The 18,589-nt window shown below is 40.1% G+C and overlaps 1 protein-coding gene across 3 annotated transcripts in view; it reads left to right on the forward strand.

Annotated features, from left to right (window-relative positions):
• SPG11 (SPG11 vesicle trafficking associated, spatacsin) overlaps positions 1–18,589 on the forward strand; it is an 88,184-nt gene that overhangs the window by 2,313 nt on the left and 67,282 nt on the right. For all 3 annotated transcript variants that reach the window (XR_016038146.1, XM_055437080.2, XM_055437079.2), the window contains exons 2-8: positions 904–1,088; positions 1,929–2,153; positions 3,811–4,012; positions 7,596–7,733; positions 8,188–8,636; positions 10,238–10,383; positions 17,092–17,224. Coding sequence is in view for 2 of the 3 variants with exons in the window: in XM_055437080.2 (XP_055293055.2) it covers positions 904–1,088; positions 1,929–2,153; positions 3,811–4,012; positions 7,596–7,733; positions 8,188–8,636; positions 10,238–10,383; positions 17,092–17,224 (1,478 nt within the window). In the remaining variant the exon portion in view is untranslated. The remainder of the gene's footprint in view (positions 1–903; positions 1,089–1,928; positions 2,154–3,810; positions 4,013–7,595; positions 7,734–8,187; positions 8,637–10,237; positions 10,384–17,091; positions 17,225–18,589) is intronic.

Consider the following 18,589-nt stretch of genomic DNA (forward strand, 5'->3'; position numbering starts at 1 on the left):
AGGCAAATTATTTTACAATATTGGTTGGTTTTGCCATACATTGACATGAAATCGCCCCGGGTTTACATAAGTTTCCCCTCCTGAACCCCCCTCCCACCTCCCTCCTCCCTTTATCATCCCTCTGGGTCATCCCCGCATGCCAGCCCCGAGCATCCTATAACATGCATCGACTCTGAACTAATGATTCGTTTCACATATGACAACATACGTGTTTCAATGCCATTCTCCCAAATCATCCCACCCTCACCCTCTCCCACAGAGTCCCAAAGACTGTTCTATACATCTGTGTCTCTTTTGCTGTCTCGTATACAGGGTTATCATTTGCATCTTTCTAAATTCCATATATATGCGTTAGTATACTGTATTGGTGTTTTTCTTTCTGGCTTACTTCACTCTGTATAATAGGCTCCAGTTTCATCCACCTCATTAGAACTGATTCAAATGTATTCTTTTTAATGGCTGAATAATACTCCATTGTGTATATGTACCAAAGCTTTCTTATCCATTCGTCTGCAGATGGACATCTAGGTTGCTTCCATGTCCTGGCTATTATAAACAGTGCTGCAATGAACATTGGAGTTTCTTTCAGCATACCGTCAATCCGGATTTAGGGTGGAATGGAACAGGAGCAGCCACCATTTCTTGCTCTTTGCCCCCCTTCCCCACCCGCTCCAGTATTCTTGTGTTGCCCTGAGGGGTGTCAAGGGGAAAGAAGTGAGGAAGGCGAAGGAGAGGGAAAAGGGGCTGAAATCTAGAGCAGTTTACATTCCCTTAGGTTGTATATAGAATGAATGCTATTGGGAGAACCAAAAAGTTCTCTACTCTTTCTGCCATTTTACCCTCACCATTGTGGGTAAGTATTGTGGATGTAGAGTATAATAATAGTCTAAACTTTTTCCTTAGGTTTGTATGGGAGGATTCCCATCACAGTGGGACACCAAACAACAAGCCCAGACTGCTTGCTCTTAGTGAAAATTATGAACTGCTCATCTATGAATTTAATTTGGAAGATGGAAGATGTGATGCAACCGTTCTGTATAGCTGTAGTGAGGAGACATTGCAGAAGCTTGTTGAAGATCAAAATATCTGTAAGTATTTGCAAGTAGTCTTTCGGCATGTTTGAATCTGCATTACCATGTAATTTTTTATATTTCAGGAACAGTTCTTATAGAGGTAAAATCAGGGAGGGATATTTTCCCTGTCTAGTATACTAAGCAGTAGCTACATGAGGCTGTTAAGCTGTTAATGTAGTTAATATGAATTAATATGTCCTTTAAATGTCAAGTACATTCCAGATTTGAAAAGTTGGTGCTAAAAAAGTAACATATCTCATTAATAGTTTTTGTATTAGTTACATGTTGATGTTTTGAAGATGAGGTAAATAATATAATAAAATTAGTTTTACCTATTTCTTTTTTCAGTGCAGTGACTGGAAAATTTAAAATTATACACGTGGCTCACTTTTGTGGCTTTCTTTTGGTGATCTAGACTGGTCCCAGAGCTGTTTGCTGCATCCTATCTTGAGGGCTCCCGGGAGCAGAAATCACAGCACTCGGGCATTTATTCTTAAGGCAGTAGCATTCTTGCCACCTGCTTATGTTTCTTCTTTTCCTTTTTAAAACAGTCTGTGATTGTCCTTATGGGGTCTTGTGGGTAAGGAACCTTTTTAAACCATCTTGTGGGTTTTAATCGCACTCTGACCATAAACAGAAGGCACGGAGGGGTCGTAGGCCATCTCTGTGCATTCCCTTACCTACCTTCCAGTGACCGCTTCTTAGCCGGGTTTGGTCAGTAATTGTCTAGAGTTGGACTAAGATAAATGCTGATTTTTTTTTGTTTCATCTGTTTGTGTTACGTTAACAGCACCAGATTTACCAGTTGTAAAATTGTGACCAGTGAGTTTGATGTAATATCCTTTTGTTTTATAGGTATTTCCTTATTATCTTTGAGGATTCTGTCATTTCACAACAACACATCATTATTGTTCATCAACAAATGTGTTGTCCTACATGTTATGTTTCCTGAAAGAGATGCTGAGATTAGGGTACTCAGCTGTTTCACGTTACCCTTACCTGCGCAGGCAGTGGACAGGATTATTGATACGCAGCTCTGCAGAGGAATTCTTTTTGTTTTGAGTAGTTTAGGCTGGATCTGTATCCTTGTCGGTAAAGATGTTGATGTTGGGGGGGAGGAGAATACCTAGGAAAATGAGCCTTTTTAGGCTTTTAATTTTAGGGACTGGGCTATAGGTGGAATGGTTAATTTTTCAGTAAAATTTTCAGAGAAAAAGCTGTTCATGATCTCCATTCAGATATTTTTCAGTTTATAAATACACATTTTTTTCATAGTCGTAATCATCCAGTTTATGTTTTTAAATTGGGTATATTCTGCATTACCCATTTATTTAAAATATTTATTAAATATCCGTTTTGTGCTTGTTCCAGGAGGGATTTAGATGACTGCTTATGATGTAATACACACATTTTCGTGTATGAGTATAATCTTATCTCTTACTGCCTCTAATGCTTCTGTCATATTAGGAAGTCATATGGTTTACATAACCGTTTTAAGTTTCTTTTTGGAAACTGTCACAGATTTTTTTGTCATTAGCAGATTCATAGGTCACCAGCAGAATTATATTAAAAATTATTTGAAGATTATTTGGAGAATGACCCTTTATAGAAGTGTTTCTGGAACTTTTATTTCATTTTTTTTCTATTTTACATATATCGTTTGTGTGCATGCGTGCTCAGTCATGACCAACTCTATGTGACCCCATGGACTGTACAGCCTGCTAGGTTCCTCTGTCCATGGGATTCTCCAGGCAAGAATACTGGAGTGGGTTGCCATTTCCTCCAGGGGATCTTCCCAACCCAGGGATCAAACTCATGTCTTCTGCATTGTAGGCTGATTCTTTACCATTGAGCCACGGTGGTAGTGACCAAGCAGTAGTATTTTATATATATCATAGTCTGTATTAAAATTTCTTTTGTAAAAATGCAGGCTATTGTATTATAAAAAATGTTACAGAATATTGGATTAACTTCGTTTTTGTTGCCAGGTTACAGAACTGTGCTGTCTGACATGGTAGGCAGTAGGCATATGTGGCTGTTGAACACTTGAAACTGGCTAGTGTGACTGAGAAACTGAATTCTTAGTTGTATTTAATTACTTTAGCGTCTGGTACTTGATTCAGTTACTGGAGAACTTTAGAGTATGTTTGGAATGACTTGGCTGTTCCACATTCTTAAATATAAATTTTTGCAGTCTAAATATAGACCAGATAATTGCAATGAAAATTGTCCCAATTGAGATGTGCTATAAGTATAAAATAACTCAATTTGAACAATTTCGAGAAAATAGGTAAACTGTATCAATGTTATATTAATTACATGTAGAGATAATATTTTGGATATACTGGGTTAAATAATGTATTAAAGTTAGGTTTACTGATTTCTTTTGACTTTTTTAATAAGGCTGCTAGAAAATTTACAATGACAAATGTGCCTCACACTGTTTCTTTTGAATAGCACTGTCGTAGAACCCTAGTGGGAAATGTTAGTGATGTCTCGGGGGCTGGCACAGAGTGGAGATTCAGCGAGCGTTGTTGAATAAACTCTGTCAGGTTGTTTATTGGGTCACTAAAGTCATAGTCACATGGTTAACATGATGGGTTCTTTAATGTCCATTCTTCTTCTGTTATTATACCTACAAGGTTGGAACGATGGAGTCTACAACTCTGTCCTGTTCTGTGTTTTAAGTGTTTGGGCAAACTTAAGACTGACATTTTCTTTAACTCTTAACTCAAAGACATTTTTGACATTGTGGATGGTAGACAAGTAGCTCATGTGGATTTAGCACTTCTTCAAGAAGATATGTGTAATGAGAAGCAACAGGAGCCAGCCAAGAGTTCTTCGTTTACTTCACTGAAAGTGTCTCAGGACCTGGATGTTGTAGTGGTTGTGGGCTTCTCCAATACTGCAATTGCTCTTAACTTGAATTTGTACTTCAGGTATGTAGATTACTTCCTTCTCTAATTGGAGGTAAATAATTAGAGCCATAAGAGGTTAAAAAATGGACTTGTTAGTCTTTTTTTTTTTTCCTTTCTTGTAACCAGTTTTCTTCCTTTATCTAGTTGATAACATTCTAGGTACTCATAGTGAGCTTGTTACTATATGAAAATATGTACAGGTGACCACTGGCTATTTTTTATTTCTGGATGCATATCCAAGTTTTTATTTTGCTTTATATTTATATTATAGACAGCTTATGCCCTCATGTGTAAATAGTCACCAAGCACGATTTAAACTCTTAGCTATTCTATGCAATCTCCTCACGTCTCTCCAACGCCAGAGTAGAAGAAAAATGGGATTTACTGTTAGAATTGTATCTTATGTAGCTTATGGTCCTGGCCACCTATGGGATCCACCTTTTTCCATCTTAGGATTTTATCAGGTGTTTCCCGTGGAGGGCCCACACCTGCAACTTTCTGAATAAATTAGTGAAAATTGAGTACTTCTGTGTGTAGCTTTTTGATTTAGAAATCCTAGTTGCTTCTGATCTTATGTTGGAGAGGAACATGTTTGTATCTGATTGTGCATACCCATGTACACAGCACCTATTTATTGCAACTTGCAAGTAGGCTAATCAACATTTATGACTTTCAGAATTAAGGGATATTTCAAGCCATTAGGATTTTTGGTCTTAGCTTAATATGAATGAAATAAACATATCCTTGAGTAATTGGGAATGTACTTTGGTGAGTTAATTTCATCTTCACATATCAGCCAGAACTTCTTACTACTGTGATTTTTTTCACTTGTTTTCAATGGCTTTTTAACATATTTTTTAGAATTTTTAAGCTGGGATGATTATCACATTTTCAGATTATATGCTGGTGTATCAGTAGGCCATTTTCACTGACTGAAATATATGTAGAGTTCCCTCCTAATCAGTTTCCTTGGGAAACAGTTTAACAGATGAAGAGGAAGGAAAACCCACTTACCCCCCTGATCCTTGAGTGCAGGATTCTGTGCCTTTGGATATTTTGGCAGTACCCCAAGAGAGCCCTGAAGGGGGCATCAGGCACATTCCTTGGGACAGATTCGTTTGAACTCAGCCACTGTAACATCAGCCAGTGAAGAACTTCTGCTCCCTTCCCTATAGTCAATTTGGGGATCTGCCCTGTCCATCTAAATGAACAAGCTATTTGTTAATTATCTACGTGAGTGCTCTTTAATTAGTATAATTTCTCGAGGAACTTGACTCTATATTTTCTAAGTATACTCTGAAATCTAAAAGTATTTTTTCCATTCCTGCCTCCAACCCTAGTTCTTCTTTCCCGCCATATGGAATATCAGCCACCCCTTTACATTTTATCAAGTCCTGTTCCCGCTCTGAGATCCACCTGTTTTATGAAGTCATTCCTTATTAAAATCCCTTCCACTTGTAAATTTCTGCTCATTTTATAATTTTTCTTCTCTTTGAACTTCTTTGGCACTTTTGCTTTGAACTACAGTTTAGCACTTAATTGTATAGTCTTTCATTACTGCTCTAATTTTTTGTGTTTCCTATAGAGTTTGTAAGCTCATGTAAGCGCCACATGATTTGTTCATTCAATTTGCTGTCAGTAACTTTCTTCCAGTTTACCTTAGCCGTCCATTCTCATAGTCATACCCTGGGCTTTGTCAGTATATGAAACTATTTCTCCCCTGAATCACTTTGCCACACATCCCGCTCTGACCACAACTTCCCGAACTGCATCTTGCTTACTCAGGTACCCCCACTTCTCTCGTCTGACGTCACTGGAGTTTCCATACACTGGCATCAGAGCTGACGCCTGCGTCTCCCTGTCTTCACTGCCCTCTTTTATAGTGTGGATTCTGTCACCTGTCATTGTGTTCTCTTTTTCGAATGCGCCTTAAACTCTTGATCCTGCTATGTGATAGCACTTGGTCTAACACATTTTTAAATTCTGTCTTACTCCCTGCATCCACACAACTGAGCACTTGTGAGAACACCACAAATAAAAATTGATAGCACTAAAAGTTCACAGTCATGCCTTACGTGGTGTCTCATGTTGCCTGGAAACTTTACAGTGATTTTTTTCATGAGTCCTTTTTTTTATTTTAACAGCAATGTGTCAAACCTTTATTCATCTCTTTACCCCCAGCTGTTCTTGGATGACTTTACCTCCTACTTTAAGAGGAAGTAGACCCCATCTCACAGGCGCTCCTCCAGTTTCTCACATTAAATCTCTCACTTTCCTGCACTCGTCTTCTCCATAGTCTGTCCTGTTACAGGGGAGGGATTCCCTGCTCCCATGCAGGCCCGTCCCTCTGTGTCTGCTCTGAATCCCATTCCCTCCCTCCTCCTCAGGGACCGTTTTCTGTTTCCTGTCTTTTCTAGATCTCCAGATTAGATCCATGTCCATCTAATCACCAGGTCCTAGTCCTTCTAGCTCTTGAGGGCTTCTTGGATCTTTTCCACTTTTCTTAACTTCTTTGTCCTCACTTGGATCCATGCTGCTGTCATCACCTCTCTGAACTAGCCTACTGGCTTCGTAATTGGTCTCACTGTATCTGTTCTTCCCCCCTCACATTCACCCTCTGTGGAGTAGCCAGAGTGATGTTGTTAAAATGCATATCTTTTCAGAGTGTAGGCAGATGTGAACATGTGGGGACAGAGTATGTATCTTTTGTTGGCAAGGGAACTGCTTTCTCCACAGATCATATTTCTTCATTGCCACCCTGCCTTCTCTAACATCATCTCCTTGACAAATGCAAGTCACACTGTTACCTTCAAATTGTTGAAACGGTTAATAATTTAACTAAGTGCTCAGGGGGTTACGTACATCCTGGTCTCCCACAGCCGCTCCTCTGTGTCTGATCATAGGGCTTCTCTGCTTAAAGCCCTTGTCTAGCTTCTTTCCTCCTTCCCCAAAATGAAAGCTAACAATGCTTAGTTGCCCATAAAGCCTGACCCCATTTGTCTCTTGCAGAGCTCTCCAGCCTCATCTTATATACACTCTGCATCTATACCTGCATTCGTACTTTGCTTTTCTAGCTATTATATATTTCCCTGGTCTCAGCCTAAATCTCACTTTGTGGTGGTGGGTGATTAAACTTTACCTGGGCTTATGTCACATTCACCTGGTTCAAATCCAGCTGCACTGTTTCTCTGAGCCTTAGTTTCTATAGCTACAAAACTGGCTTATTTTACGTCATAGGGTTGTTGAAAAGTTCAAGTACGTTAGTTCAGGTAAAAGTTTTTAGCTTCACATCTACACAGTATTAGAAATTACATGCTCTTGTCTCTTCATGAAACTAACTTCCCTTAAGGGTAAAATTTTTTTTAATTCATGTAATTGTTGTGTAATGTTATATTATTAGCTTCATATACACAACATAGCTTTATCAGTGTGTCTTAAGCAATGGAGGTCAGGTGTCTAGGTCAGGGAAACTTACTGTTTGTACTGTTTTCTGCTCTGTAACAACTCCACCCTGTTTCCCTTTCCATTTTTAACAGGAGAGGCAATAACATGAATTTGTGTTTGACCATCATTTTTTACCATGGCTATTGTTTTCAAAACATAGGCAATACCCAGGACACCTGTTATGTGAAAAAACTCTACAAGACATCCCTATTGAAGGTCTCAAGGGGATAGATGAAGATGATCCTGTTAATTCTGACTACAACATGAAACTGACCAAGTTTTCCTTCCGAATTGATAGGTACAGAAACCTCCTTTTTAGACTTACTGTATTATTTTCATTTCTGCGTGTGTGTGTGAGGCTGACACCGCACCTTTGCACTTAAGTCTTTACTGTATTATTTTCATTTCTGCGTGTGTGTGTGAGGCTGACACCGCACCTTTGCACTTAAGTCTTTACTGTATTATTTTCATTTCTGCGTGTGTGTGTGAGGCTGACACCGCACCTTTGCACTTAAGTCTTTACTGTATTATTTTCATTTTTGCATGTGTGTGAGGCTGACACCGCACCTTTGCACTTAAGTCTTTACTGTATTATTTTCATTTCTGCGTGTGTGTGAGGCTGACACCGCACCTTTGCACTTAAGTCCTTACAGAGTAGACACTTTTATTTCCCTCAGTGCATCTTTGCTTGGTTAGTGTCTCACTTAACTGCCTTTCACTGTCACAGATGTGAGTTCTGTCCTATCTCCCAGGTCTTGGAAAGCCCAGCTGTCATCATTGAATGAAACAATAAAGAGCTCCAAGCTGGGAGGTTCCTGCTGTGCTCCATGGTTCCAGGATATTTTGCATCTGGAGTCCCCTGAATCTGGTAACCACAGTACCAGTGTGTCAGACTGGGCCTTCATTCCACAGGATGTGACATGCAGCCCGTGTAATTTTCCACAGAAAGGCCCTGCCAGGACCAGTGATCCAGGAAGAGTGTGGAAAAGGATGCACATCAGGGAACAGGAGGAGCCCCTTGAGCTTACCTGTGTGTCTGTGACAGGCTTCACTGCACTGTTTACTTGGGCAGGGGAAAGCACAGGCTGGACCATTGTCCTGTGGGACTTGGAGACCCAGAGCACGCAGTGTTTTTTGCTGGGCAAAAAATGTATTCCTGTAGACAGTGGTGGAGACCAGCAGCTGTGCCTCGTCTTGACAGGTGAGGACATCTTGTAACAGGTTGAAATCCACGCTGAGGGCTGCCCTAATGCCAGTTTTACTTCTGCTGCATGAGTGGTGGTGGTGCCTGCTCGCACCTCTAAGCCTAGGCTTTGATGGAGGAAATTCGGTGTTACTCTTAGCACTGTTGTCCATGTGTTTGATATTTAGTTAATGTTAATTCTGCTCAGCTAAATGCTTAGGATACTAAGTCAGAAAGAGTTTAAGAAAGGTTGGTTTTTAATCTAGCACGTCTTTCACGGGACTTCAGTCTGTGTAGGCAGAGGTTGCAAGCTGGTAGCTCATGGACCATGTATGAACTCAGATTTATTTTGTTTGGCCTGCACTACCTAGACTTTTAAAAAGTTTTTGAAAGTTTAGTTGCACAGTCGTGTCCGACTCTCTGTGACCCCATGGACTGTAGCCTACCAGGCTCCTCTATCCTCGCGATTTTCCAAGCAAGACTGCTGGAGTGGGTTGCCATTTCCTTCTCCAGAGGATCTTCCCAACCCAAGAATCGAACATGGATATTTCACATTGTAGGCAGATGCTTTACCATCTGAGGCACCAGGGAAGTCCAGACTTTTAAAAAAGATTTTATTTATTATAAACATGTAAAATTAGAGGATTTCACACAATCTGGCATTTCAGTTGTTACTGAAAAATTAAAAGATTTGGCCCAGTGGCCCTCATCCCTCCTCCAATTTATGGATTGAAGCCAAATTTCAGTGGCCTTGGATGGGCCAGTTCCTTTCAGGTTGTTTGTTTTGTTTTGCTTTTTGTTTTTATTTTTTTTTAGGTTACGTTTTCTTGTACTTCTCTCCCCACCTGCTTGACTCCCATAGGTATTTGGGTTTGGTGTGTCAGATATTGGGCTTCCCTGGTGGCTCAGAGGTTAAAGTGTCTGCCTCCAATGCATGAGACCTGGGTTCGATCCCTGGGTCGGGAAGATCCCCTGGAGAAGGAGATGGTAACCCACTCCAGTATTCTTGCCTGGAGAATCCCATGGACGGAGAAGCCTGGTAGGCTACAGTCCACAGGGTCGCAAAGAGTCGGACACGATTGAGTGACGGAACGGAACGGTGTCAGATATATGTTGATTCAGCATTTATGCCATAATTTCCTGTAAAGCTACTGAGTGTTCTGATTGAACTGTGTGTGTGTTCTTCAGTATCTCAATTTTGGTAATCATGTATTTCTGTGTATCACAGCATGCTATTAATTGCTTTATTTTGGTAAAGGTTCCAGGTATTGATTGTGCAAGATACAATTTTGTACATTATACAAAATATAATTATACAGGATTATACAGGATACAGTTAAGGCAGTATTGATTGTGCAAGATTGTACAAAGTAGAGAGGTTTAGTGCTATTTCATAGGATGCATTGTTATGAGAATTGTCTTGTGTTTACTGTTTTGAAAAGTGAAATTATTCTTTGAAAAATTATGTTGAATTTATTAATTGAGGTCATTAGTTACCAGTACGTAATAAACATTAGTAATTACAGTGCTGAAGTATTGAGTAGTTAGAAATTAATTCCTGTCATAACACTAAAACCTAGGTCCTAATAATTTGTTAAAGCTGACTTTTTGTCTTGTAGAAAGTGGACTGTCTCTGATTTTGTTTGGTTTGACTCAAGAGGAATTTTTAAATAGGCTGATGATCCATGGAAGTGCCAGCACTGTGGACTCTCTTTGTCATCTCAATGGTTGGGGGCGATGTTCCATCCCCATACATGCACTAGAGGTAACAGAATTAAGTGTCTGTAGCATGACGATGTTCGATTATTTTCTGTTGTTTGCTCTTATGTGGCCACAGAGTTGGGAGATACGTCCAGTCTAGCAACAAAAGATACATGGCTTTTACCCATCCATTTGCTTTAGTTTTGACTCTTTCACTACCCTAATTCTGCTTAGCAGTTTACCCTTTTTTGCTTTGAAGATAACATAACACTATTTAAGAAAGAAATCTGACTGTGGCTCAGATCATGGACTCCTTATTGCCAGATTCAGACTTAAATTGGAGAAAGTAGGGAAAACCACTGGACCATTCAGGTATGACCTAAATCAAACCCCTTACAATTATATAATGGAAGTGACAGATAGATCCAAGGGAATAGATCTGATAAGAGTGCCTGATGAACTATGGCCGGAGGTTCATGATGTACAGGAGTCAGGGATCAAGACAATCCCCAAGAAAAAGAAATGCAAAAAAGCAAAATGGCTGTCTGAGGAGACCTTACAAATAGCTGTGAAAAATAGAGAAGTGAAAAGCAAAGGAGAAAAGGAAAGATATACCCAACTGAATGCAGAGTTCCAGAGAATAGCAAGGAGAGATAAGAAAGCCTTCCTCAGCGATCAATGCAAAGAAATACAGGAAAACAACAGAATAGGAAAGACTAGAAATCTCTTCAAGAAAATTAGAGATACCAGAGAAACATTTCATGCAAAGATGGGCACAATAAAGGACAGAAATGGTATGGACCTGAGAGAGGCAGAAGATATTAAGAAGAGGTGGCAAGAATACACAGAAGAACTGTACAAAAAAGATCTTCACTACCTAGATAATCACGATGGTGTGATCACTCACCTAGAGTCAGATATCTTGGAATGTGAAGTCAAGTGGGCCTTAGGAAGCATCACTATGAACAAAGCTAGTGGAGGTGATGGAATTCCAATTGAGCTATTTCAAATCCTGAAAGATGATGCTGTGAAAGTGCTGCACTCAATATGCCAGCAAATTTATAAAACTCAGCAGTGGCTACAGGACTGGAAAAGGTCAGTCTTCATTCCCATCCCAAAGAAAGGCAATCCCAAAGAATACTGCACAATTGCACTCATCTCACATGCTAGTAAAGTCATGCTCAAAATTCTCCAAGCCAGGCTTCAGCAATACATGCAACGTGAACTTCCAGATGTTCAAGCTGGTTTTAGAAAAGGCAGAGGAAGCGGAGATCAAATTGCCAACATCTGCTGGATCATCGAAAAAGCAAGAGAGTTCCAGAAAAACATCTATTTCTGCTTTATTGACTATGCCAAAGCCTTTGACTGTGTGGATCACAATAAACTGTGGAACATTCTGAAAGAGATGGGAATACCAGACCCCTGATCTGCCTCTTGAGAAACTTGTGTGCGGGTCAGGAAGCAACAGTCAGAACTGGACATGGAACAATAGACTGGTTCCAAATAGAGAAAGGAGTACGTCAAGGCTGTGTATTGTCATCCTGCTTATTTAATTTATATGCAGAGTACATCATGAGAAAAGCTGGGCTGGATGAATCACAAGCTGGAATCAAGATTGCTGGAAGAAATATCAATAAATGCAGATGACACCACCCTTATGGCAGAAAGTGAAGAAGAACTAAAGAGCCTCTCAATGAAAGTGAAAAAGGAGAGTGAAAATGTTGGCTTAAAACTCAACATTAAGAAAACAAAGATCATGGCATCTGGTCCCATCTCTTCATGGGAAAGAGTGCAAACAGTGGCAGACTTTATTTTGGGGGGCTTCAAAATCACTGCAGACGGTGACTGCAGCCATGAACTTAAAAGATGCTTGCTCCTTGGAGGGAAAGGTATGACCAACCTAGACGGTATATTAAAAACCAGAGACATTACTTTGCCAACAAAAGTCCATCTGGTCAAGGCTGTGGTTTTTCCAGTAGTCATGTACGGATGTGAGAGTTGGACAGTGAAGAAAGCTGAGCACCGAAGAATTGATGCTTTTGAGCTGTGGTGTTGGAGAAGACTCTTGAGAGTCCCTTGGAAAGCAAGGAGATCCAACCAGTCCATCCTAAAAGAGATCAGTTCTGAATATTCGTTGGAAGGACGGAAGCTGGAGCTGAAGCTCTAATACTTTGGCCACCTGATGCGAAGAACTGACTCATTGGAAAAGACCCTGATGCTGGGAAAGATTGAAGATGGGAGGAGAAGGGGATGACAGAGGATGAGATGGCTGGATGGCATCCCCGACTCAATGGACATGAGTTTGAGTAAACTCCGGGAGTTGGTGATGGACAGGGAGGCCTAGTGTGCTGCAGTCCATGGGGTTGCAAAGAGTGGGACAGAACTGAGCGACTGAATTGAACGGAATGAAAGAAAAAGTTAAAAAAGATGGAGGCAACAATAAGCACATGAGAATAAATGAAGTGGAAACAAGCCATGGGAAGCTCTAGCAGGAGTGAGCATTCATTCCTGCTTTATCTTCCCCACCACTGTTATCCTGCTGTCGTAGTGACATACTTGAATTTATACAGCATTTTTTAGTTCACCCACTCCAATATTCTTGTCTGGGAAAGCCTGTGGACAGAGGACAGAGGAGCCTGATGTGCTACAGTCCAAAAGAGTCGTACAGGACTTTAGGGACTAAGCAGCAACAATGTAGTTCACAAACACTCTTTCTGTGCATCCTCTAAATTGTGCTAAAATATCCACAGGTGACCAGTTGGGTAGTTTGTATTATTTCATTTTACAGATGAAAAACTTCAGGCTCAAAACGACTGAGTGGTCCATAGCTGTACTATTAAGGCAGGAGCTAGAATCAAACTCAGGGCACTTTCTACTGTACCACATGGAAAGGTTGTAAACCAGAAGTTAATAAAGTTATATACCAGATTCGTCTTTTAGTGGCAGCTTTATTGAGATACGGTTCACAAACCATAACAACACCCACCTGTCTATGGGTAGCAGTATCATTCACCTACGAGTGGTTTTTAGTATGTTCAGACCTGTACGACCATCCTCTCTGTCTAGTGTTTCCACTGTCTCACTTTTTTCACCCCAGTAGCAGTCACTCCCAGCTCTTCACACACCCTCATTTCCACACACTGATCTGCTTTATCGATCTGGGCTTTTGTTTCACTTAGCTTGTTTTCAGAGTTCATCTGTGTAGCATATGTCAGGACCTCACTCTTTTTTTTTTATGTCCGAGTAGCTTTCCATTTGGAGAAGGAAATGGCAGCCCACTCCAGTGTTCTTGCCTGGAGAATCCCAGGGACGGGGGAGCCTGGTGGGCTGCCGTCTCTGGGGTCTCACAGAGTCGGACACGACTGAAGTGACTTAGCAGCAGCAGCTTTCCATTATGTGGATATAGCACATATTTTTAATCCATTCATCATCAGTAGACATTTAGGTGGTTTTTCCTTTTTTGCTATTAAGAATTCTCCTACTGTGAAAAGTGGTGTACTAGTTTTTGTTATCACCATAGTTTTTCATTTCTCCTGGATATACACCTGGCAGTAGAATTAGCAAGTTACTTAACTTTTTGAAGAACCACCAAACTGTTTTCCACAGTGGCTGCACTATTGAACATTCCCAGAGCGAGGTAAAGGAGTTCCAATAGTTCCAAATCCACTTGTTCTGTCCAGTTTTGTTATGTCATAACCATCCTAGTGACTGTGGAGTTAACATGAAGTTGTATCTCATTGTGGTTTATACTTGTATTTTCCTAATGACTAATGTGTTGAACATGTTTTCATGTGCTTTTTGGCCATTTGTATTATGTATCTCTTTGGAGAAATGTCTCCTTAAATCCTTTGTTCATTTTGTAATCGAGTGATTTGTCTTTATTATTGTGTTCTAAGGGTTCTTTGCATATTCTAGATACTAGACCCTTATGAGATGTATGATTTACAGATATTTTATCCTATTCTATGGGTTTTACTTTCAGTGTCTTGATGGTGTCCTTTGAAACATAAGTTTTTAATTTTGATGACGTTAGTTTACCTGTTTTAAGTTTTGTTTTGGGTTTTTTTCCAATTACTTGTGCTTTTGGTGTCATATCTTAAGTAACTGGTGCCTATTCTGTGAGGGCATGAAAATTTACTCTTATAAAGTTATGAGTTTTACTGTTTTAGTTTTTGCATCTAATTCTTTGATTCATTTTGATTAATTTTTATGTATGGTAAGTGGAAAGGACCCAACCTCATTCTTTTGCATGTAGATTTTCAGTTACCAGTACCATTTATTGAAAGACTTACTTTTATGTAGTACAAAATATTTATTACAGAGAATTTAAGAATGGGAAAAAAAGAAAATTAGTCTCTTATAAATCTGTTATCCCAAAGTAATCATGTTTACTCTTGGATTATTTCTTATAGTTATTTTTTCTAAATATTAATGTTAATATATCAGGTGCTGGCTCATTAATTTTCTTACCTGTAGATAAAAACTATTATTATGTCCATTTTACAGTTGAGGGAACATAGAGGTTAGGAATTCTAATTCAGATATACTTGGACAGTAGCTGGTAGTGCCAGGGTTTGAACCCAAGCAGTGTGACTGCAGAAGCTCTGCCCTTATACATTGTACGTCCATGTAGTAAGTTTAATCAGGATTAGGTGGTATTACAGCACTGTTTTGGCCTTACTCTCCGACAGCATCCAGATGAGTTACTTTGTTGAGACTCAGGTATAGCCTGGTAAACACTCAGTTTTCGTAAATGTTCTTTGTGAAAGTTGAATGTGCATTTTCCAGTTGTCACAGTGTTCTTTCATCCGAAGTAGTTAGAAGTTTCATACTTTGCTCAGTTTATCTTAATCTGTTTGAGTCTTTGCGTAATTCAACTCACTGTTTCTCTTTTCAGGTAAGTCTAATCTGGTATTCAATACATCCACTGAGTATCTAGTTTCAATTTTTATTTATTATTTCTAGAATTACTATTTGGTCATTATTTTTAAATGTGTTATTTTGAAACTTTTCAAATTTATAGAAAAATTGTAAAAGTTATAAAATGAAAATCCATTTACCTCTTTTCCATTTACCAACTGTTAACCTTTTGCCACTGGAGAAGGAAATGGCAGTCCACTCTAGTATCCTTGCCTGGAGAATCCCATGGACAGAAGGGCCTGCCAGGCTACAGTCCATGGGGCACACAGAGTCGGGACACTGAGCGACTGATGGCAGCAGTTTGCCACAGCTGTTTTGACTATATGTTACTTATTTTTGCTGAACTATTTGAAAGTTGCAAACTTCGTAACTGTTTGCAACTGTATTCTTACTTAAGCATACACAGCTTAGTTTTTCCTTTCACTGTGTAGTGCAAAGTCAGGGTCTGTTTCCTGTCTCCCTCAAGGAAGTCCCTTTCTTTTCTTTTCCTCCACACATAACTTTCACCAGTACTTCCCACCCAGCCTGCCTGGCCTCGCACACAGAACTCAGCCCTTGGATTCTCAGTGTGGTCCCCAGACCAGCAGCATCACATCTTCTGGAGACTTATTAGTAATGCAGATTTTCAGGCTCCACCCCAGACTTAGGAAATCGGAATCTCTGGGGACGGGACTCAGCAGCCCACGTTTGAACGGGCTCTCCAGGTGATTCTTCGGTGCGGTGCTCTAGCCTCGGCGTGGCAGACTTCTGTCGCAGGCCTGAGATCCCAGGCAGGATTCTGTTATAGCTACTCAGATGTGCCATTGTAGCCATTGACAGTGTGTACGTGGATGGATGTGGCTTGTGTTCCTATAAAACAAAGACAGGCAGGAGTTGAATTTGGTTGGTTCATCCTGTTTTTCAACCCCTGCTTCGGGCCATCAGAAATTTGTTTTTAATTCTGAGGATTTTTCTCACTTTGTTTTCAGTTCAACTGAGCATTTAAAGATATAAACACACACGCATGCACACACACCGTCATTGACCCTTGAACAGCATGGATTTGAGCTGCACAGGTCCACTTGTACCAGGATTTTTTTCAGTAGTGAGTACTACAGTACTGTGCAATCCAAGGCAGGTTGAATACATGGGTGTGAAACCTCTTATTCAGGGGGATGGCTGTAGAGTTATACATGGGTTTTCCACTCTGTAGGAGGGTCAGCGTGCCTAACCCCCCGAGTTGTTCAAGGATCAACTGTATATATAATTTTAAATCTATGATTTTTAAGTGTTCTTTATAGAACAGTTTCCTCAGATTCCTAGTTAGAAGCAGAAGTCTGTATTTAGCCTGCTTTTTCAGTTTAACTTTGTATTAATCTGCTATAATATTTTAATTCAAATAGATTGTAACTTAACTGTGAGGGTGATCCCCAGGTACCTAGCTTTGAATGGTTTTTGAATTACAAAATGGTTGGGAAGATTCCCTGGAGGAGGGGCAGGCGATTTACTCCAGTGTTTTTTTCTGGAGGATCCCATGGATTCTCTTGGTAGGCTGTAGCCCATTGGGTTGCACACAAAGAGTTGGACACAACTGAAGCGGCTTAGCATTCAGCATGCACAGAGCTAGAAGTGTTTTCTTTTCTAACCTCCTGTTTCTGCTGAAGCAGAGACTGTTGCTCCGAAAAGTTACTGAGACTTGCCCCAGATTATACAGTCGTCAGGATCTAGACGACTAGAGCTCAGGTACTCCTACAAGATGAAGATAGCCTCATATCTCTGTGTTAGCACATTAAATTGTAAAGTTTTGAAAAACAATTTGTAACCGAATTTTTTTTTCCCATTGTAATTTTTTCCTGATCTCCTCCCATTTCAGGCAGGTATAGAAAACCGTCAGCTGGACACAGTAGATTTCTTTTTAAAGAGCAAAGAAAATCTTTTGACTCCATCCTCAAAATCATCTGTACCTGATCAGTTTGATCACTTTGCATCCCATTTATATTTAAAACGTAAGTGGAATGAAGACGTCTACATTTGTATTTATCATTTTTCCTTTTTAATCACTTTCAAATTATTGTTATGTTTTCTGATGATTTATTTACTAGCCAGGACTCGGTCATAATGTTTTGTCTACTTTCTGGACTCTTGAGAGAGTTGTAAGAATCTGTAAATGCTCTCATTATACGTTGAATATTATTATTCATATGCTGTAATGTGCTTTGTATTTTTAGTATGCAAGGAAGAGATGATCCTTGAAATTTAAGAGCATTTTATTCAAAAGAAACTGAAATTCATTTGTGAAATTCGCCGCTCTTGCAGCTGTCTGAAGTATATAGTGACAGTGCACCGCGCTTAGTTTTCATCCTGACTTTCCTTTTTTGCTACATTACCAACTCTTCTTTGTAAGACTTTGGCTTTCGTTTTTAATAAACGGGAGCTCTGCTTTTATTCTCCAGCCAGGTAGTCATTGCAAATCCTCTCTTTGGAGGGATAGGGTAAAAAAAATGTATTTTCCCATGTACATAAAGTTTTATAATTTGCTCTTTTTTTTCAGTTGATAATGTATTACAGACATCTTTCTTGACAACAGTAGGTATACCTATTTATGGTGGCACAGAATTTCATTGTATGGGCTGTGCCATAGTTTCCCCAACCAAACTCCTGTTACACATTTAGGTTGATTCTGATTTTTGCTGTTGTTGGCAATGTGCTGTAAATGCTGTGTGTCTGTGTAATTGCACGTGTGTACAGTTACTGGGATTAATCTCAACCAGCTCACACTCTGTTTCGTGCATAAAAGAGCAGCCTGCCCTTTTAGTCAGTGCGATGCTGGCCCTCACTTGTTGTGAATGACGTTCTCTTGTTTTGACTGCAGTCTGCCCTCCTCCCTCTTGAGCTGCTAACTTTGTTTATGCTCCACTTTTTTTTTTTTTTTAAGTCTGCTTAACTTTATAGAGAAAGGCCTGGTTTGAGGGAGCTCCCACAGCAGCTGTGTGGCCATTACTCCCTTCTGCCTCCCTCCACGCACACCTGCACTGCTCTGCCCTAACAGGTGGGGCTGGATCTGGAAATAGGAAACACAGGATTAGCTTTTCCTGCTCTCTCAGGGTAGAACCCATGTTTCCCATTCTCTCACAGACGCAGTTCTAGAGGTGGGGCCGATGCTGGAATGAGCAAGCAGCATTTTTTTGCAGTGGGCAAACAGAAGGTTCAGGGGCCTCCATCATTGCCTTCACCTGACGTTTAAGAGAATGGTTTTGGAATCAACAGATTTACATTCAAATTTGTTCTGTGCCACTCATGCTCAGATTAGCTTGGACATGTTACTTATCCTCTTGAAACCTCAGTTTGTTCATCTGTGGGAAGGGGGATGT

The sequence above is a fragment of the Moschus berezovskii genome, chromosome 9 (genome assembly GCF_049115385.1).
Source record: "Moschus berezovskii isolate FMDL1 chromosome 9, NW_MosBer_1.0, whole genome shotgun sequence".
NCBI lineage: Eukaryota > Metazoa > Chordata > Mammalia > Artiodactyla > Moschidae > Moschus > Moschus berezovskii.